This window comes from Electrona antarctica (genome assembly GCF_951216825.1).
Source record: "Electrona antarctica genome assembly, chromosome: 12".
In the NCBI taxonomy this organism is placed as follows: Eukaryota; Metazoa; Chordata; class Actinopteri; order Myctophiformes; family Myctophidae; genus Electrona; species Electrona antarctica.
The window spans coordinates 33,054,480-33,074,313 of NC_136793.1; the positions used below are offsets into that span (position 1 = coordinate 33,054,480).

Genomic DNA, 19,834 nt, shown 5'->3' on the forward strand with positions numbered 1-19,834 from the left:
CTCGCGGCAACAGCAAGAGCGCGCCAAACTGCCAAAGTAAGAACACACACAATAACAGTGTGGGTCTGGAGTCTGGGTCTTCGTAGCTGTCAAATCGTACTGTGTTGATATATTTCTCGAAAACGGACAAATGATAGATAGGCTGTAAACAACGGAGTATATTTTCTTGTGGCATAACTTCAAGGCCACAATATAAGATGGTTTGGCAAAACAAAAACAGTGGAAGGTGGAGTGGAGCTGACCGCGGACAACAAGGAGGAGGATTCAAGGATTCAGAAAATCAACAGTAAGTTGTGTCGCAGGCAGGCTATTAGTAGGACGCTTTGCTTATAGTTGAATTATAGTTTCATAATATCATACTAAACCCTTGTCACATAGTGACGTTCTTCTTGACCATGATACAATGTGATCATAAACTAGACGTTCATGTAGGAGATGATATGATTTCTGTTCTGATCTCTTTCAACCAGGGATGATGGGTCGGCCGCCCTCAAGCGGCTGGAGAGCAGTCAGTTTACTGACGAGATGGACGCGCGTTTCGGTTTCGACAGGATGAAGGAACCAGGAGAGAAGACAGGCTGGCTCATCAACATGCACCCTGTAGGTCCACAGTTCTCCACACACGTCACAGACACAATCCTCTTGACTGGACCTGCATATGAACATTTCAAATATACTTGCCAACCAGTCAAACCAGGGTCTAAGTTTCTCCATGGAAGTAAAAGGACTTAAAATAGTGTTTGCATAATGTATTTCATTTAGCATGTTCATTGTTCAGTATTGCATGCTTTTAACTCGGAGAGTGTACACATGTATTATTTATTACAAATAAATAAATGGAGAGTGGGGATTTTACGGTGCATAATGTTCTACTAAAGTAAATTGATTTCTGTTTTGAGAGCAGAGCACCAAATATCATTATTCATTCTACTTTCAGACAGAGATTCTGGATGATGATAAAAGAATGGTCAGTGCTGTGGATTATTATTTCATTGAGGAAGATGGAAGCAGGTTCAAGGTGAGGGACAATAATATTGGCAAAAAATGCATTTGTTATCAATTGGTGGTTATATTAGGTTGTGAGTGACACACAGGCACAGCTGCTATGTAACAATACATGAACAGGATTTTTATTTTATTTTTTTCCACATTTGTATTTGATTTGTATTTTTCCTTTAGGTTGGCCTCCCCTTTAAACCATATTTTTACATAGCCACTAGAAAGGTAAGTAGATTTCTTAAGGCTGTCTTTTTTTTCTTTTTTTCACTTGTTTTTAAGAGGAAAAATACACCAAACAAATGCTCTGTACTTTCAATTCAGAACTGTGAAAGAGAAGTCATCTCATTCTTGTCCAAGAAGTTCCATGGAAAAGTGGCAAAGTTGGAAACGGTCCCCAAGGAGGACCTAGATCTGGTGGGATATTTACTATTAATTTTAACTGATTTCTAGTTATTGTTTATAACATTAGAGCAATCTCGCTTCACTGTTTTAAAATCAAAACCTTGTAATTTCTTTGTCAATTTTCTCAGAAATTATGTGAACTTACTTCATACCTAATATACATGTACCTTAGTGTCATAAAACCAACTTCCTGCAAAATGTCCATGACATACTCTATGCTTTGTGGGGGAAAGAAGAAGAAAAGTTTGGTCTTACTCTTGTAAGACACTCTCGTGTGTGTGTGTGTGTGTGTGTGTGTGTGTGTGTGTGTGTGTGTGTGTGTGTGTGTGTGTGTGTGTGTGTGTGTGTGTGTGTGTGTGTGTGTGTGTGTGTGTGTGTGTGTGTGTGTGTGTGTGTGTGTGTGTGTGTGTGTGTGTGTGTGTGTGTGTGTGTGTGTGTGTGTGTGTGTGTGTGTGTGTGTGTGTGTGTTCTATCAAAACATTTCCTAAAACTGTGTTCTCTATAGCCTAACCATCTGGTTGGACTGAAGAGAAATTACATCAAGCTGTATTTCAACACACTGGATGACCTCATGAAGGTCAAACGTGAGATCTCTCCTGCTGTACGCAAGAACAAAGAGAGAGACCAGTCCAATGACACGTACACTTCAATGTTATCCAGGTACTGCCTGTTTGACGATGAGGATTACAAACTTCCACATGTGGAGTATAGTCATGATTCCACATGTGTAATAGTCATTTTCTAAAGGTTCTATTGATTTATTTAATTTTAGAAAATAGCAGACCTACAAGCTCACAGCGCATCGCAACATACTACGAGCTTGTAGATTGGCTATTTCAATTATATGCATGAAAATAGTACAAATGAAAGGGAAATATACAATACAACAATATTCCCATGCTATATTATTCCCTGTTTCTTTTCTCTTTTTTTGGCCTTATACCTGATACTATAAACTGCCCATAAAGTATATGTAACATCTGCTCTTCAGCGCCTTGTCAGGTGGAAACGTGATGTCAGCAGATGAGGACGGGAGATCCAAGAAGATTTCAGATCAGTTAGACAACATAGTGGACATGAGAGAATACGACGTGCCTTACCATATGCGCCTGTCCATCGACCTCAAGATCCATGTGGTAAAAACGGATGGAAATTTGTTAACTCTGTGATCTAGAAATGTCTCTCCAGTGTTAGTGGTGTTCTCGCTAATCGTCATTTGTTCCTCAGGCCCACTGGTACAACGTCAGATACAGGGGCAGCGCTTATCCACCAGAGATTGTACGCAGAGATGACCTTGTTGAGCGACCAGTATGCATCTTTTTTCCTACATACAGTTCTAAGTTCTAATGGCTACTATATCATTTCCTCAGAGTTCACATATTACATTTTCTGTAAACCGTCCTTAATTATTGCTGTTGTTTTTGTTTTGTTTTACTTTTTTAGGACCCTGTTGTTTTGGCTTATGACATAGAAACCACCAAACTTCCTCTAAAATTCCCAGATGCAGAGACTGATCAGATTATGATGATATCCTACATGATTGATGGGCAGGTTTGTTTAACTTTAATTATAATAATCCCCTCTGTACTTGTGTCATATGTATGCTCCGTAACATATTTTGTTTGTATAAAGGGCTTTCTGATAACAAACAGAGAGATCGTCTCTGAGGACATTGAAGATTTTGAATTCACCCCAAAGCCAGAATATGATGGGCCTTTCACTGTGTTCAATGAAGTTGATGAGGTAAGCAGTGGAATTTGGTAGAGCTGTAGTAGGAATGCTATTATACCCTGAAATATTTAAAAAAAAAACTGTTTTCCTTTTGGCTGCAGGCGGCACTCATTCAGAGATTTTTTGATCATGTTCTGGAAACCAAGCCAAACATTTTTGTAACTTACAATGGAGACTTCTTTGATTGGTAAGTTATTTCATACTTGACAGTTAACATGTTGAATGTTTTCAATTGACTTAAGTGGTGTTTATAGATGACACCATTGTAATCTTCCCCAAAACACTCCTGTTGGTTCTCTATCTTTCAAGGCCTTTTGTTGAGACCAGGGCTGCCCAACATGGACTGAATATGTACAGGGAAATTGGTTTCCAGAAGGACAGTCAGGGAGAGTACAAGGCGAGTCAGGCCATCCACATGGACTGCCTAAGGTTTGTATGCCCGTGACAATGAACATGCTACATTTGTCTAAAGTCAATCCTTAACTATCATTATTTGTGTTTAGAAGTTTTATTGAATTGTATATCGCTTCTTACCCGTGTCCCAGGTGGGTCAAGCGAGACAGCTACCTGCCTGTGGGCAGCCATAACCTGAAAGCAGCTGCTAAGGCCAAGCTGAGTTATGATCCTGTTGAGCTGGACCCTGAGGAGATGTGCCGCATGGCGACAGAGGAACCACAGGTACAGTCAAAGCTCATTGACTGGATTGATGGGGCTGATGTGAATGGGTTGCAGTCATTGCAGCTTTAACTGACATTTATCTTCTTCCTATCAGACATTAGCCACCTACTCTGTGTCAGATGCTGTGGCCACATATTACCTCTATATGAAATATGTTCACCCCTTCATATTCGCTCTCTGCACCATCATTCCAATGGAGCCGGATGAGGTTGGTCTAATGTGCAATTCATAACAAAAATAAATACATTCTAGAAATTAAAGGCACTTTGATTCCACCACTTTCTGTGTTTGATTTGTGCTTTTGTTTTTGCTTCGGTGACTTAGGTGCTGCGTAAAGGTTCTGGAACGCTCTGCGAGGCGTTGCTCATGGTGCAGGCTTTCCATGCCAACATTGTCTTCCCCAACAAACAGGAGCAGGTTTTCAACAAGATGACAGATGACGGTCATGTCTTGGACTCTGAGACCTACGTTGGGGGTCACGTGGAGGCGCTAGAGTCCGGAGTGTTCCGCAGTGACATCCCATGTCGTTTTAAAATGGTACAGGCAATCCGTTTCTGTTTCTTTTTTATCCTTTTTTTATTCTTTTCATTATTTTGAGACCAGGCAGGTCACGTTTAACATCACAGGCCATTCAATTCAGAGAGAAATGGGTCCCATATTAAGGTGGTTTCAGTCCTTCATAGTCCGTTCACTCATAATGGCTCCATGGTTTTTATACATCGATATTACATTCAATCCTTTTCATCTCCCTGCTCATTCTCGGTTGTACTTCTCTATGTGATCATCAGACTCTCAGTGATGATGTTTTTCTCCTGCATGTTGACAGAACCCAGCGGCATTTGACTTCCTGCTGAATAAGGTTGAGATGACGATGCGTCATGCGATTGAGGAAGAGGAGAAAGTGCCCTTGGAGCAGGTCACCAACTTCAATGAGGTCAGTAAAAGTTCCATGATATGATTAATCTGTTCCGTAATGTTACTGTACAAGAATTGGCCTCAGAGTCTGTTGTTTTTGGAGGCACATTTTGATTTTAGTTTTAGTCATGGTCTCTTGAATAGCTTTCATTAAGTTTTAGCCACATTTTAGTCACCTGGAATGTTTTAGTGTTAGTCTAGTTTTAGTCGACTAAATGTCATAAGATTTTAGTCGACTAAATCTACAGTTGATTTAGTCGACTGAAATGTATTTTGGCGGGCCTTGATGCTGTCGTAATGGCTGATTTTACACTTGCTGAAAATAGCCGATCTACAAGCTCAAAACGCGGCACGCTGCGACTGGATCTCTTGTCCATTTGTCCCTTTCTAACATGTTTCTTCTGACTCCTTTCTAATGTCTGACAATGGTCAGTATATGCAGTCTTGGGGCCTATTCATACTCCTATTTTACCGCTGTAGTGCCAAAATGATTTCGGCTCGTCAGAAATTTTCAGTAGCACCGAAGAGCCGACTTTAGGACGGTACCCGCCCCCCCGAACCTCAAATGACATCACATTGTAGGCTCTACAGAGCCGAACCGACTTTTATTCGGCTCTAAAATAGGAGTATGAATCGCGCCTTAGTCTTAGTCATCATAGCTTCGTTTTCATTTAGTTTTCGGCAGTGGAAAATGGTAGTCGACGAACATGTTTTGTCTTAGTTTTAGTCGACGAAATCAACACTGCTCAGAGTCAGGTCATACAGCACTATTACCTGTTTTATTAAATATGTGATATAATGTGTCAGTGTTAGGCCTGAGTCAGGGAAGTGGATGCTCCTGCCATGCATAGTCTGTTGTGGGAACTGGTGGAGGTGCGACAGGCCTAGTGAAGAACACCAACTGCAGGTTGAAGGGGTAACTGATGTTTTCTCAGGTGTGTGAAGACATCAAGAAGAAGCTTATTTCCCTGAAGGAAGTCCCAAACAGGATAGAATGCCCCCTCATCTACCATCTGGATGTCGGAGCAATGTACCCCAACATCATTCTAACCAATCGGCTGCAGGTAAACGAAGTACACATCGTAGGAGAGCACGTAGAAATATGGAAATGCAACAAATTTAGCAAAATGTAACACTCTACCTCTGCAGCCATCCGCCATTGTTGATGAGGTGACTTGTGCTGCATGTGACTTCAACAAGCCTGGTGCCACCTGTCAGAGGAAAATGGCATGGCAGTGGAGAGGGGAAATCAGTAAGTTGAATATGTGATAAATAACATATAACAAAGGAATACATTTTAAAAGTGTAACACAGGGTAGTTTGCAATATAATTGCAGAACTATTTACAGGTTGAACTACCATTCACATGCAGGCTGTTTGTTTTTCTGTCCTCTGAATTGTTTCTTTTAATTTTTTCTTACTCTCTTTATTATCAGGCTCCTTCATGCAACTAGAAAAGGTCATGCTCATACCCTTTTCTCCCTGTGTCTGCAGTGCCAGCCAGCCGCAGTGAGTTTCACCGTATTCAGCAGCAACTGGAGTCAGAGAAGTTCCCTCCTTTCTTTCCTAACGGTCCGCCTCGGGCCTTCCACTCACTGAACCGTGAGGATCAGGCAAAGCATGAGAAAAAACGCTTAGCAGGTAATCTTCCAACTACCTCTGTTTTGAAATCCTGTGAATGTATCAAAGTTTACTTCTGGCCAGGCCAATGTCTGTTTGTGCCTGTAGCTGTTAATATGAGTTGGCACCTACGACTTGTCCTCTATATTGCTGGGTTGTCTTGTTTCAGACTACTGCAAGAGGGCTTATAAGAAGGTACATGTCACCAAGCTAGAGACGAGAGTCACCACCATCTGCCAGAGGGAGAACTCCTTCTATGTGGACACTGTCAGAGCTTTCAGGGACAGACGCTATGAATTCAAGGGACTTCACAAGGTAACTGAGAAGGGGCTTCATAGTGACTCTTAGTGAGAGTACATTGTACAATTATAGTAACTGCCGGTAGACTCAGTAACATATTTCACTACACACTACTCATGCTACAAGTGTTCTTTCTTCTTGCAGGTATGGAAGAAGAAGCTGTCGGTAGCTCAGGACAACGGAGACGCTGCTGAGGTGAAGCGCTGTAAGAACATGGAGATCCTCTATGATTCTCTTCAACTGGCCCACAAGTGTATCCTCAACTCCTTCTATGGCTATGTTATGAGGAAAGGGTACGAGACCTTAACTTTTTGTCGGGAAATCTTTTACTGAAGTCACTGATGTCAACATTTACCTGCAATGGGGATTCAGGTTGTGTTAAGTGATGTACAGTATGCAGTGCTATGCTTCTGACGAATACTGGACAACTCACCCCGGTGCCTGCCCGTTTTTCCTCCCGGAATTTTCCCCAGTGAGGGGGATAACGTTGTAATATGCTATTGGCTGTTTGTATTCTTTTTGGAAAAATATAAAAAGATACTCCTGTGGAAAGGCTATATTATTTTACTTATATTGACCCTATAAACAATTTAGTATTATTTAGTATATGTAAGGTTTTTCCCACTCAAATGGTACCTCGTCAGATAATACCCACATAGCCTACAACAACTTCTGTGAACAGACTTCACTGTAGTAGCTTTTCATAAATATATTTGTACTTAGGCTGTCTGCTGTCGTGAATGTTTATAGTTAGAGAAACACACAAAATCTGCTCTCCCACCGACGTCATGTGTCCGTTTATCTCCAGCCGTACAGACTCCATTTGACGCGTCTTATCTACTTTAATACCCACATAGCCTACAACAACTTCTGTGAACAGACTTCACTGTAGTAGCTTTTCATAAATATATTTGTACTTAGGCTGTCTGCTGTCGTGAATGTTTATAGTTAGAGATTTCAAAGTCCAGCCGTCTGCTGTCCAGCCTCTCCCACCCCTCACTGGGGAAAATTCCGGGAGGAAAACGGAAAAGGGGTGAGTTGTCTTGTTACCCTTCTGACTCCATAGCGAATGTTTGTTTTCCTCCCCATCAGAGCACGCTGGTACTCCATGGAAATGGCCGGCATTGTGTGTTTCACTGGGGCAAATATCATCACCCAGGCCAGAGAGCTCATTGAGCAGATAGGGTGAGTCAAATGTACAAGCCCGTCAAGCAAATTCATTGTTTAGGCTTGCTTCCACTTACAGCAGTGCATATATGTAAAGTGAAACACGAATCACATTTTCCTACTTTCTCCGTGGCTCAGGCGGCCCCTTGAGTTGGACACCGACGGTATCTGGTGTGTCCTGCCCAACACATTTCCTGAGAACGTTGTGGTGAAGACCAGCAACGAGAAGAAGCCCAAGGTGACAATCTCCTACCCAGGAGCCATGCTGAACATCTTGGTGAAGGAGAACTTCACCAACGACCAGTACCAGGAGCTGGTAGATCCCGTCAACCTCATCTACGAGACCAGGTCTGAGAACAGCATCTTTTTTGAAGTGGACGGGCCCTACCTGGCAATGATCCTGCCTGCCTCCAAGGAGGAAGGGAAGAAGCTGAAGAAAAGGTATGATTAATGAACACTGCTTATGCTAATGAGGAGCAGCAATGGACAATAGAGCTGATTTGTGTGTTGTCTCTCTTCTCTGTCCAGGTATGCTGTGTTTAATGAGGATGGCTCCTTGGCTGAGCTGAAGGGCTTTGAAGTGAAGAGGAGAGGAGAGCTCCAGCTCATTAAGATTTTCCAGTCCTCTGTGTTTGAGGCTTTCCTCAAAGGCACCAATCTGGAGGAAGTCTATGCATCTGTGGCCAAAGTGGCAGACTACTGGCTGGATGTGCTCTATAGCAAGGTACAATACAGCCAATTAATAATATTAACACGTCGTTTTGCTGACTTTCTGTACTTGGTCCCATCCTTTATAACCGTCCACACCAAATGTCTTTGTGAAAATAGCCGATTTACAAGCTCACAACGGGCTGTGTTGTAACGCATTGTGAACTTGTACATTAGCTATTTTCACTAAATGTTCTCCCGTTTATGCAGAATGTTCACCTATCACGACATTCCCAGAATAGGGATACCAGGGTTCATGTAGTTCATATACAATTAGGGATAAAGTCAAGTCACATCTCTCACTCTTAATACGTGTGTGTGCAGGCTGCCAATATGCCGGATGCAGAGCTCTTTGAGCTGATCTCAGAGAACCGCAATATGTCTAGGAAGCTGGAGGACTATGGAGCGCAGAAATCCACCTCCATCAGCACAGCCAAAAGGCTGGCTGAGTTCCTGGGGGACCAGATGGTGAAGGATGCCGGCCTAAGCTGTCGCTTTGTCATCTCACGCAAGCCAGAGGGATCCCCTGTCACTGAGAGGTATGTACTGTACGTTATGTACTGTAGATAAGAGATATCATGCATGCACATAAAATGTGTCCAGGTGCAGGACAAACAATAGACTAACATAAAGAAAATAAAGTCTGCACCAATATGTATACGCTCCCAATCTTTATTGCAAGTTCAACGATTCAATCACATGATTATGGATGTTCATCGTCCTGATGAATGATGATGATTGAACCAGTCCCAGAGAAGAAACAGAAGTTTCTTGCTTGTCTTTCTGTCAGGGCAATTCCCATGGCTATTTTCCAAGCTGAGCCAAGTGTAAAGAAGCATTTTCTGCGTAAGTGGCTAAAGTCGCCCGGCCTCCATGAATTGGACATCCGCACTGTAAGTCTACAATTAAACATTAATCTTCATTCTGATTTAAATTATACAAAAGAAGTGGCTTAATTGGTCCCTTTGATTATCTGTTTAAACATTAACTCCCTGTTCTTGCTACTGTAAATGTTATTCTATTATCCTCTCAGATCCTTGACTGGAATTACTACATTGAGAGGTTGGGAAGCTGCATCCAGAAAATCATTACTATACCAGCAGCTCTGCAACAGGTAACCAGTGCCACAACAATGCTTTTCATTGATCTTGACTGAGCAGCCTGTCTTTATCTGCAGATGACCGTAATATAAATATTGTGATTGTGTCCTTTTCATCATAAGGTGAAGAACCCTGTGCCCAGAGTGAGGCACCCAGACTGGCTCCACAAGAAACTCCTGGAGAAGAATGACATCTTCAAACAGAAGAAGATAAGCGAGCTGTTCACCAGTGAGGGCAAGAGACAGGTAGGTTCACCTCTCTGACACACACAACAGCATATGGCAAATACTGCATGCTTTGGACACATTGCACACAGACTACACTAACGTTATCTATAACACTTTAATCTAAATTTCATTTTTTTTTTGGGTCTCAGGTTCACCAGCACCAGGAGGCCACACAGCCAGCAGACATGGAGGACTTTGGGATGCCAGTAGCCAAGCCCCTCAAGCCAGCTATCCTGATAACCACCAAGCGTAAGCGTGTCTCGCAGGGCGAGGACAGCCAGGTGGAATCTCAGGATATGGAGCTTACCCAGTCCTGGAGAGAGATCCTGGGAGCGCCACCGCCTATGGGAGAGACACAGGTAGGCACGCATCGCAAACTGTAACCTAACCTCTTGTCTGAATGCAGTGTTTCTTCATAGTACATGCACTGCCCTCAAGTTGACTCTGTGGGGAAACTTCAAGCCTGTTCAATATGTCAAGCTCAGAAGCAAATAAATATTTAATGTTAAATAATATATTTATAAAGCCAGTAGATTATCCACAGTAAATTAATTTAAAACGTGTATCCTTGCTAGTGAACAAAGGTGCCAATAGGTCATGTCATTAAATATTCAAAAGACAAACACTTCGGTAGTCTGGTTGGCGTAGAGGTAAAGCACTAGCCCACCCCGCTGAGACCAGGGTTCAATTCCGTGTTACATGCTGCTCGACCTGGCGCTCCAACAACTCTGTTTCCTACACCCTCAACAGTCCAAAAACGGGCAGTAACATTGGAAAAACATCACATGTCTCTCTGCAGGAGGAGCGTCTGGTGTGGCTGCGCTACCATAAGAAGAAGTGGGAGCTGCAGCTCAAACAGAGGAAGGAGAAGAAGAAGAGACGGAGGTTAATGGATGGAGAGGCGCAACCTGTAGGAGGAGGTCTGATTAGAGATGGACCGACCACGGGCCTCGGTAGCTTCCTCCGCAAGACAGCACGCAGCATCCTGGACATGCCCTGGCAGATAGTACAGGTAAACTGACAAAATCCATAGTAACTTCTTGGGACACATGGGACTTGTAGTGGTATTGTAAATTAGACTTGTAGTAGGGCTGGGTATTGCTTACAACCTCACGATTGATACGTATCACGATAGAGAGGCCACGATGTGATATTTATCGCGATACGCGTTGATTTTAACCATACATATATCGTCACTGTTGGGCAGAAACTGATGCTTTTTTTTGTTTTTCTTTTTAAAACTGTGTCATGCACAGCATTGCCTGCCGTATCGATACTGTATCCTCTGTAACGATATGCAAGGAATGCGATGTAACTTTTGCTGTATTGATTAATTGAGCACTGTCAGCCCGTATTGTAAATGGGACTTTTAGTGTATAGACAAGAACATCGGGTGACGTTGCGGTGCTCTCCGATTTCTTATCTTATTCTCTAGTGGTGTGTTTAAAAAGGGACTTGTATTGTAAATGGCACATGTAGTATTCTAAAGTCTCTAACTGGTTGTCCTTTTCCCTCCATTTTCAGATTGCAGAGACAAGTCATCCTGGTCTGTACAAGTTATGGGCTGTGATTGGAAATGACCTCCACTGCATGAAGCTCAACATCCCGCGGGTCTTCTATGTCAATCAGAAAGTCCCCAAGCAGGAGGAGGGAGTCGCATACAAAAAGGTACACATACAAAGGCTTGTCATGAATTAGCAGTAGCATGATTACTTGCCCTACTGATAATACTAGCCTATTATCAGTAGGGCAAGTAATCATGCTACAGTACTTGTACAATGGACTCTTTGTCAGCAGCTTTGATTATGTTACAGTGACGTATTATGCTTTCAGGTGAACCGCTTGCTGCCTCGCTCCAACATGGTCTACTATCTGTACCAGTACTCTGTACCAGAGGACATGTACCAAGAGCACATCAATGAAATTAACGCTGACCTCTCTGCCCCTGATATTGAGGGTGTCTATGAAACACAGGTAACATAATTGTGTTGTATGCCTCTGGGATCTAAGAAACATTTTTCACTCCAGCTGTGAGGGTTATGTTATAGGATTAATTGATTCTAGATTTATATTATAATATTTGTTTTAGCTCCTAATGTATCAAAGATAATTGATTGACACATGCACCACAGTGGAGTGGTTAATGCAATCCTCTGGTCACCATGGCTTCTTTTGTAGGTTCCTCTGTTGTTCCGTGCCCTGGTGCAGCTGGGCTGCATGTGTATGGTCAATAAGCAGGTGGTGAGGGACCTGGCAGGCAGAGAGGCAGACACCTTTGACCTGGAGCATCTGGACATGAAGTCCCTGGCCCAGTTCAGCTACCTGGAACCTGGTACGACCTGGCTCTCACCTGGCCTTTCTCTTTATCTTATCCCAATTAGGACTGAGGCCGATAGATACAGTAGCAACAAGAACCCCAAAAGGAGTTCCCGTCCTAAATGGGTTATTTTAGACATTTCGACTTATTACATGCTACAGTGGTAAGTGTCAGGAATGACGGGGTACAGAGAGAGAGAGAGAGATATGCCACATACTGTGAGTCTGATTCAATCACATGTCATACTGTAATTACTTTAGGTCTGTTCATGGGCTAACTTAACATGGTGGCTGAACTCATGTTAACTTAATTTTAATCAGTGATAACAATATAATGTTAACATTATATATTGTCCAAGGAAATTCATAAAAATTAGCTCTTGTCAATGTGTGTTTTGTTTCCCTCTCTCTCAGGGAGTGTTCGTCACATCTATCTGTACCACCACAGCCAGGGTCACAAGGCTCTGTTTGGTCTGTTCATCCCTTCACAACGCAAGGCCAGTGTCTTTGTTCTGGACACAGTAAGAAAAATACAACCTTTACCTTACCTCGTCCATCACGATCAGCTTCTTAGTGTGTTTTGATTTTGACTTGAGCGGTGACTTCAGGACCGCTACTGCTTACTCAGATGATTTTAAATACAGTAAATGACATGTAAATACGGTCTGTCTTTAAATTCACCTAAGGTCCGAAGCAACCAAATGCCCAACCTGAGTTCCCTTTATGGAGTAGAACGTACAGCTCTCCTGGAGAAGACTACTGAGGACCTCCTGCCTCCAGAGAAGCACAACTTTGAGGTGCGGGCTGAAAATGATGCCAAGGCAATCAACCGGGCTCTGCAGCGCATACTGCTCAACTACAAGGTAAAATGAAGTCCTCCTTAACCTTCTGATGTTCCAGTCTCTCATTAATGTTATGATTAATAACATGGAGTCTCTCCTCTTGTAGGAAGAGCGCCGCGGACCCACCCTGATAGCAGTGCAGTCTAACTGGGAGTTGCGGCGACTGGCGGCGCAGATGCCAGTGCTGGAGGAGTTCCCGGTGGTTCCTGTACACGTAGTGGACGAGATCAGCTACAATGTGCTGGACTGGCAACGCCACGGCGCCCGACGCATGATCCGCCACTACCTCAACCTGGACAGCTGTCTGTCACAGGCTTTCGACATGGCCAGGTACCTTGGGACGAACACATACACACGCACACTCAATACGGGCTATCTGGGGCCGGTGTAGACCCTAACACACAAGCGCACTCTTGTATCTGTAGGTCTTAACAAATATTTCTATTTGATTTCAATGTCTAGATGTTCTGCCAAGGACTTATTTAACTTCTTTTTCATGATGTCCTGGAGCGCCAAGGACGTGTTTTTCGTGTTTTATAACATGGTAAATATATATATATATATATATATATATATATATATATATATATATATATATATATATATATATATATAAAAAATAAAATAATATATTGTTCTCAGGTACTACCACTTACCAGTGGGGAACCTCCCTAAGGATGTGTCCATCTTCGGCTCAGATCTGTTCTTGGCCAGACACCTGAAGAAACACAACCACCTGCTGTGGCTCTCCCCCACAGCCAGGCCCGACCTGGGGGGTAAGGAGGCAGACGACAGTCGCCTGGTCATGGAAAGTGACGATAGATTCTCTGTGGAGATCAACATGCAAGGGTGCTACTCCACAGGTACACAATCACAGTTGTTCTTATTAAAGATTGAGCATTGATGTATTGTGCACTTTTTGTTTGGATTGGTATAGCCTTTGGGAAGCCCTGGTCACGCTCTGTGACTGGAAAAATATTGCCTTATCGGGAATTGCAAATGTTTGTAGCTATTGATTGCAAATTTTACTGTCTAGTGTCTACTCCTTTTCTAGGGATTTATGTTTTGTAGAAAAAGGAATGTGTTTCCCTTCTTGGCCAGGTCTCTTGTAAAGGAGATTTTATATCTGGAACAAATAACCGGGTCTAATAATGGTACTTGGAGGCCAGTCTGGAGACGAGTCTGGACAACTGATCCTTTCGGTGCCATGCTATAAAAAAATAATGGGGGGGGGGGGGGTAAAATTAGGGGGCATGCATACAAATGCTGTTCTAGATGGCGGCTGTGTTTGGTGCCGTGTTATTAAAATGTTAAAATAAAGGAACAAATGAACAGTGTGTGGATTGCGTGGTTTCTCTCAGCGTGTGTGGAGCTGGACCTGCAGAGCCTGGCGGTGAACACCATCCTTCAGTCGCAGCATGTGAATGACATGGAGGGAGGAGCCAGTCTGGGTGTCAGCTTTGATGTCATCCAGCAGGCATCACTAGAGGACATGATGACAGGAAACCAGGGAGCCAGTGCCCTCGCTAGCTATGACGAGACGGCCCTCTGCTCCAACACCTTCAGGTCTGTTACCGTTGGGGCGGGTCAGCATACTGTAGAAAATGATCCATGAGAAATATTGAGGCAACATGTGAGCTTGTAGATCAGCACTTTTCTCCGTTTTTTTTAATAGACTTTTCACCTACGTATACATTACATGCCTGAAATATGCCAGGTTGAAAGTGGTGGTTAAACATATTCTACTGGTTCTTACTGGGTGCTGTTTGTAGGATTCTGAAGAGCATGGTTGTGGGCTGGGTCAGGGAGATCACGCAGTTCCACAATGTCTACGCAGACAACCAGGTGATGCACTTCTACCGGTGGCTGCACTCCCCCAGCTCTCTGCTGTACGACCCCGCGCTGCACCGCACCCTGCACAACATGATGAAAAAGGTCTTCCTGCAGTAAGTGACACCCGTCCATGTCATCCACTCCTATGTGAGATTAATGGCATATACAGTACACGCAGATCACATATCTCCATTTAACCACATTAACCCTAGCATCCCTATTCTGGGCATGCCATAAAAGGCAAACAATCTCCACAGATTTACGGTATTTTCAAATCAAATAAAAAATTATGACTTCTATTATGTTTGTCTTCCATGTATCACCTACACTTGTTGAAATCATAACAGTGTCACAACTTAAAATAACGTCTGGTCTTCTAATTTTAGGCTGGTTGCAGAGTTTAAGCGTCTAGGTTCTACTGTGGTCTACGGGAACTTCAACCGCATCATCCTGTGTACGAAGAAACGCAGGATTGATGATGCCATTGGCTACGTGGAATACATCACCAAAAGGTTAGAAATATTAATTCCACCTTATTACTATCATCAGACAAAATATCACTACTTCAAAATCGTCCTCAGGAAATCAAGTTTCCTGTGGCTTCTCCTACTTTGCTGCCCATTTAGCATTAATTTGAAATCAAGAAAAGCCTCACAGAAAATCACATTCCTGAATGTTTTCTCCTTCTCCTGACAGCATACATTCCCGGGAAATCTTCCACTCCCTGTCCATCTCCTTCTCTCGATGCTGGGAGTTCCTGCTGTGGATGGACCCAGCCAACTATGGAGGAGTGAAGGGCAAACTGCCCAACAGCATCCTGTATGGAGAGGTACCTCGGACCGCTTCTCCTCTCAGCTAGTTGCCTTTTTGCCTTCACAGAACTAAGTTCCCTTCATGTTGCCTTTTAGGATGGAGCCACGCAAAAGAAAAAGACTAGAGGGGATGGAGAGGAAGATGGCAGTGAGGATGAGGAGGAAGTGGAGGGCAAAGACGAGGAAGGCGACAGGGATGGAGAGGGTGACGAGGTAGAGGAGCTGATTGAGAGCAACTGGAACATCATGCAGTATCTACCGCAAACAGCCTCCTGTCAAAAATACTTCCTCATGATTGTATCAGGTAAATCTCAAATATATAATTACCTGAATAATGTGTTGTACCCCTATGATGCTTCAACTTTGAGTGTAGTGTGTCGAAGACGAACCTTTTTTTGTAACTTTTTATTATCATTTTCCAAGTAGAAAATTACATGAAAAGCACATACACGGAAAACAAAAAATGAAATGTAAAATAAAGAAACAAACAAACACAATAAAAAAACAATTGTGTTGAGTAGGGCGTTATATATCACATGGATCAACATACTAATGAATTACTCGTAAAATAATCCCCAAACCCTTCAAGTTAAGGGCTGCAATTCCCACATGTGAATCTATCCTATGCTGCCACCTTGTTGTCACTGATTGACTTGCATGCAAACCCTGGTTGACCTTGGTCCAATATGTCCACTTCTTCCAGTTCCTTGCATATTGCTCTGCCCTTAGCCTAAGAGAGAAGGTCAAGTTATTATTAGTCTATCTCGTTTACTACGTCCAAGACAAACCTAACAGCCCTTGTTTGATTGCAGCTTGTCCTGACGAATGCCATTGAAAAATCTTTCAAATATACAGTACCCTACTTGTGTCACCCTCACCCACCTCACTGTCTGTTGTTTTTTTAACACGCCATCCCCTTTTCAGCTTACATCGCAGCTGTTTACCACAGCATGAAGGAGGAACTGAGACGCAATGCCCCCGGAGCAACACCAGTCAAGAGGAGGGGAGGGAGCCAGGCTTCCCAGCCAACAGCGGGAGACCTGAGTGCACTTCCTGGTAAGTTACTGTAGTGGAGGACTGGTTCAGTTTCTAAATACTGCGAATCTGCAATTGAGTTTAGATATTGGTCCACAGTCTACACTGTTATTTTAAAGAAGGAGCGTAACAGGTAATCAAACTAATGAATTAATCGATTTTGATCAGCAGCAGCAAGCAGGTTGGAGGGCCTTATTGCCGGTATCGGCCAGAGCACGGGAGTCTATCCCCTGTGCTAGACCGCTGAGAGATTGCTGAGGTGGAACGCAACACCTACAGTACTATCAGCTCCCAGTACTTACTTGCCGGATCAAACCCGTGACTTGTGGTCGAAAGGCTCTACTGACTGAGCTACCCGGTTTTAATAAAATAATAAAATTAATTATACTAGAGCGGTGCCCGTGGAGCCTCTACAGCGGTGCCTGTTGGGCACTGGCCTACTTGGAACGATGGAAGTTGGAAATGAATGCCCCACCCAGATATTATGTCTGTCTTTTATGCCCATATATGGAGTTCTTTGTCAGGCATGCCCAAATATGAAGTCTATGCAGACGTCAGAATGATGTCAGAAAAGGCCAGCTCCATATATGGACACTGGGCAGGGGCCCTGTACAGAGCCAGGGCAAAGACCTTTTTGGGGCGGCTTTGGACAACCGTGGGTCCGACCGACTCGACACCGGGCACTGCACCCCCCGTGGTGGCCTGGAACACGTATGTCGAATTTGAAGTCGGTGGGGCGAACGGTTCTAATGTGGATTACAGACGTACGTACGAGACTTTGTGCATTTATAGTTAGATAATAGATTTGGGACGGGGGGTTGATTTATATTTTTAGTCCATGAAATCTCAACATTTTCAAAAATACTGAAAATAGCATAGCAATACAAGCTATGCATTGTCTTAATGCATTGTCTTGTGAGCTTGTAGACCGGCTATTGTTTTTACTATATTGTACGACAAAGTCCAAAATAGGGCATAACCACTTAAACTATACTTTGGTAACCAGAGTGCCAGGGGTCTGCTCTATACTTTGATGCCCTATAATTTAGTTGATTATAAACATTCTATTGAAATGTATTCTCTTTGATTTGTTGATATATTTAAATAATACAAAATATTAGCTTCTCAGTTATTCTATGAATAGAAAAATGAATGTTCTAAAGCTAAATTGTTATTGTAATCTTCTAAATCTGTTGCACAGGTATGATCTCCTTCTCTCAGGATTACGTGTCCAATGAGTTGACACAGAACTTTTTCACAATCACTCAAAAAATCCAGAAGAAGGTGACTGGCACCAGGAGTGTCACCCAACCTTCAGAAATGTTCCCTGACCTGCCTGGTTCCCACCTGTCACTCAACAACCCATCCTTGGAATTTATCAAATATGTTTGCCAGGTACACCACCACACCTATCACACATATGTAGTATGTTCAAGATGATTTCATATGGATGTCGGATCTTCAAAATTATATCTGCCGCACAAACGACGGTCAACACCATCAGTCTTTGTTTAATATGCATCAAATTTAAATCATGTAGATAAGCAGGCATCACTGGAGAAATGATACTAGAATAATAAAAATGTCTCCGTTCTGTGTAGGTTCTTTCTCTTGATGCTAACATAACGAACCAGGTGAACAAGCTGAAGAGAGACCTGCTTCGACTGGTGGACGTGGGAGAATTCTCAGAGGATGCACAGTTCCGTGACCCCTGTAACTCCTACATCCTGCCAGAGGTCATCTGCCACCTCTGCAATTTCTGCCGTGACCTTGACCTCTGCAAGGACCCTTCGATGTCCCAGGTCAGAGAGCCAAGTAGAGTGAAGAGAGACTATGAACATAATCAAACGCCCAGCAATGACAATGCCACTTTTACTCAAAGTTTCACTCTATATTCCTTCTGGTGAGATGAACTTGTTTCTTCATTAGTTCAATTGCATGTTTTCTTGTCTTGCAGGATGGGTCTGTGTTGCCTCAGTGGTTCTGCTCTAACTGCCAAGCCCAGTATGAAACTGAGTGGATTGAGATGGCCCTGGTTGAAGCACTGCAGAAGAAATTAATGAGCTACACTCTACAGGACTTGGTGAATGAAGACATCTTGAATAGATTATGCATCTTTTTGCTTGCTTTCTGAACCGTTTTCCTGAAGCTTTCTAAATACTAAAAAGAACCACTGTGTCCTTCACAGACGTGCAGCAAGTGTAAAGGGGTGAAAGAAGCAAACATGCCTCTCTACTGCAAATGTGCTGGGGACTTTGCCCTCACCTTTCCAACAAAGGTTTGTACTCTAGAAGCATTGCATAACTGATTGAATAATTATCATCCCAGCTGACGGCTTACTCAAAACTATGCTTCTGTTTCTTTCAAAGAATCTTTCTGAGCAAATCAAAGTGTTCCGGAACATCGCCTCCCACTACAACATGACTTTCCTCAACGAGACCATTGACTGGCTGCTGGCGATGAGCCCTCAGATCATCGCCCCGATCACTCACTAACTGTAACATTAGTCACAGAGAGGCTCATTGGGATGGTCATCTGATCATCCTTTTAACAGGAAGCTATTATCGTGCCTCTCATTCACTCATATTTCATTCTGTATGTGTGTGAATAAGAAAGTCTGGAAGACAGTTCAATTTTATTTTATTGTGGTTTGGAGTAGAAAAGTGTGGCTTTTGACTGCATCCTTGACCATGCGATATTGTAATTATGAATAAAACAATAAATATTTTTTCTAATTACACAAATACATTTTTGTTGTTGCATGTAAGAACCCCTGGGGACATTCATCGGTCATTTCACACTTTGCCGTTACTTTCTCCACAATTTCTGCTAATGTCTCAAAGGAATTGTCAGGATGAGAGGGTCCTCATGCACACCACTTCTCCACTCCGCTCACTGTTAGATCTATATATGGTCCTCCATCTTAACCTCATTGTTTCATAGATAACTCGCTTGGTCTGATGGGCATCTCCCAGACCAGTAATTACATTTCAGACTCTGAACTGAGACACAATTAGATTGGCTGCTCAGAGCTCCTGACAGATAAGTTGTCTCGAATGAAGGAATAGAAGCACTTACTGTATACCTCTAAACTATGCCTACCATTTCCTTGTTTTTCCATTGTTTCTTTTAAACTTTTCAGAAATGTT

General features: G+C 42.9%; 1 protein-coding gene across 1 annotated transcript; it reads left to right on the forward strand.

Annotated features, from left to right (window-relative positions):
• Positions 1-4: 4 nt before the first annotated feature.
• Positions 5-19,433, forward strand: pole (polymerase (DNA directed), epsilon). Its single transcript, XM_079516473.1, has 48 exons — positions 5-286; positions 471-600; positions 938-1,018; positions 1,180-1,224; positions 1,321-1,413; positions 1,907-2,061; positions 2,393-2,537; positions 2,629-2,709; positions 2,845-2,952; positions 3,034-3,144; positions 3,234-3,319; positions 3,442-3,561; positions 3,678-3,810; positions 3,905-4,018; positions 4,135-4,347; positions 4,637-4,744; positions 5,661-5,789; positions 5,875-5,977; positions 6,220-6,366; positions 6,515-6,660; positions 6,790-6,938; positions 7,738-7,830; positions 7,951-8,253; positions 8,341-8,536; positions 8,845-9,059; positions 9,311-9,413; positions 9,554-9,634; positions 9,743-9,865; positions 9,997-10,206; positions 10,647-10,859; positions 11,372-11,515; positions 11,681-11,821; positions 12,026-12,179; positions 12,578-12,684; positions 12,850-13,026; positions 13,112-13,335; positions 13,648-13,868; positions 14,367-14,571; positions 14,778-14,951; positions 15,225-15,350; positions 15,535-15,667; positions 15,747-15,954; positions 16,575-16,706; positions 17,887-18,080; positions 18,287-18,487; positions 18,643-18,768; positions 18,874-18,963; positions 19,055-19,433. The coding sequence occupies exons 1-48, from the start codon at positions 198-200 to the stop codon at positions 19,178-19,180; spliced, it is 6,906 nt and encodes a 2,301-aa protein (XP_079372599.1). The 5' UTR covers positions 5-197; the 3' UTR covers positions 19,181-19,433.
• Positions 19,434-19,834: the final 401 nt, after the last annotated feature.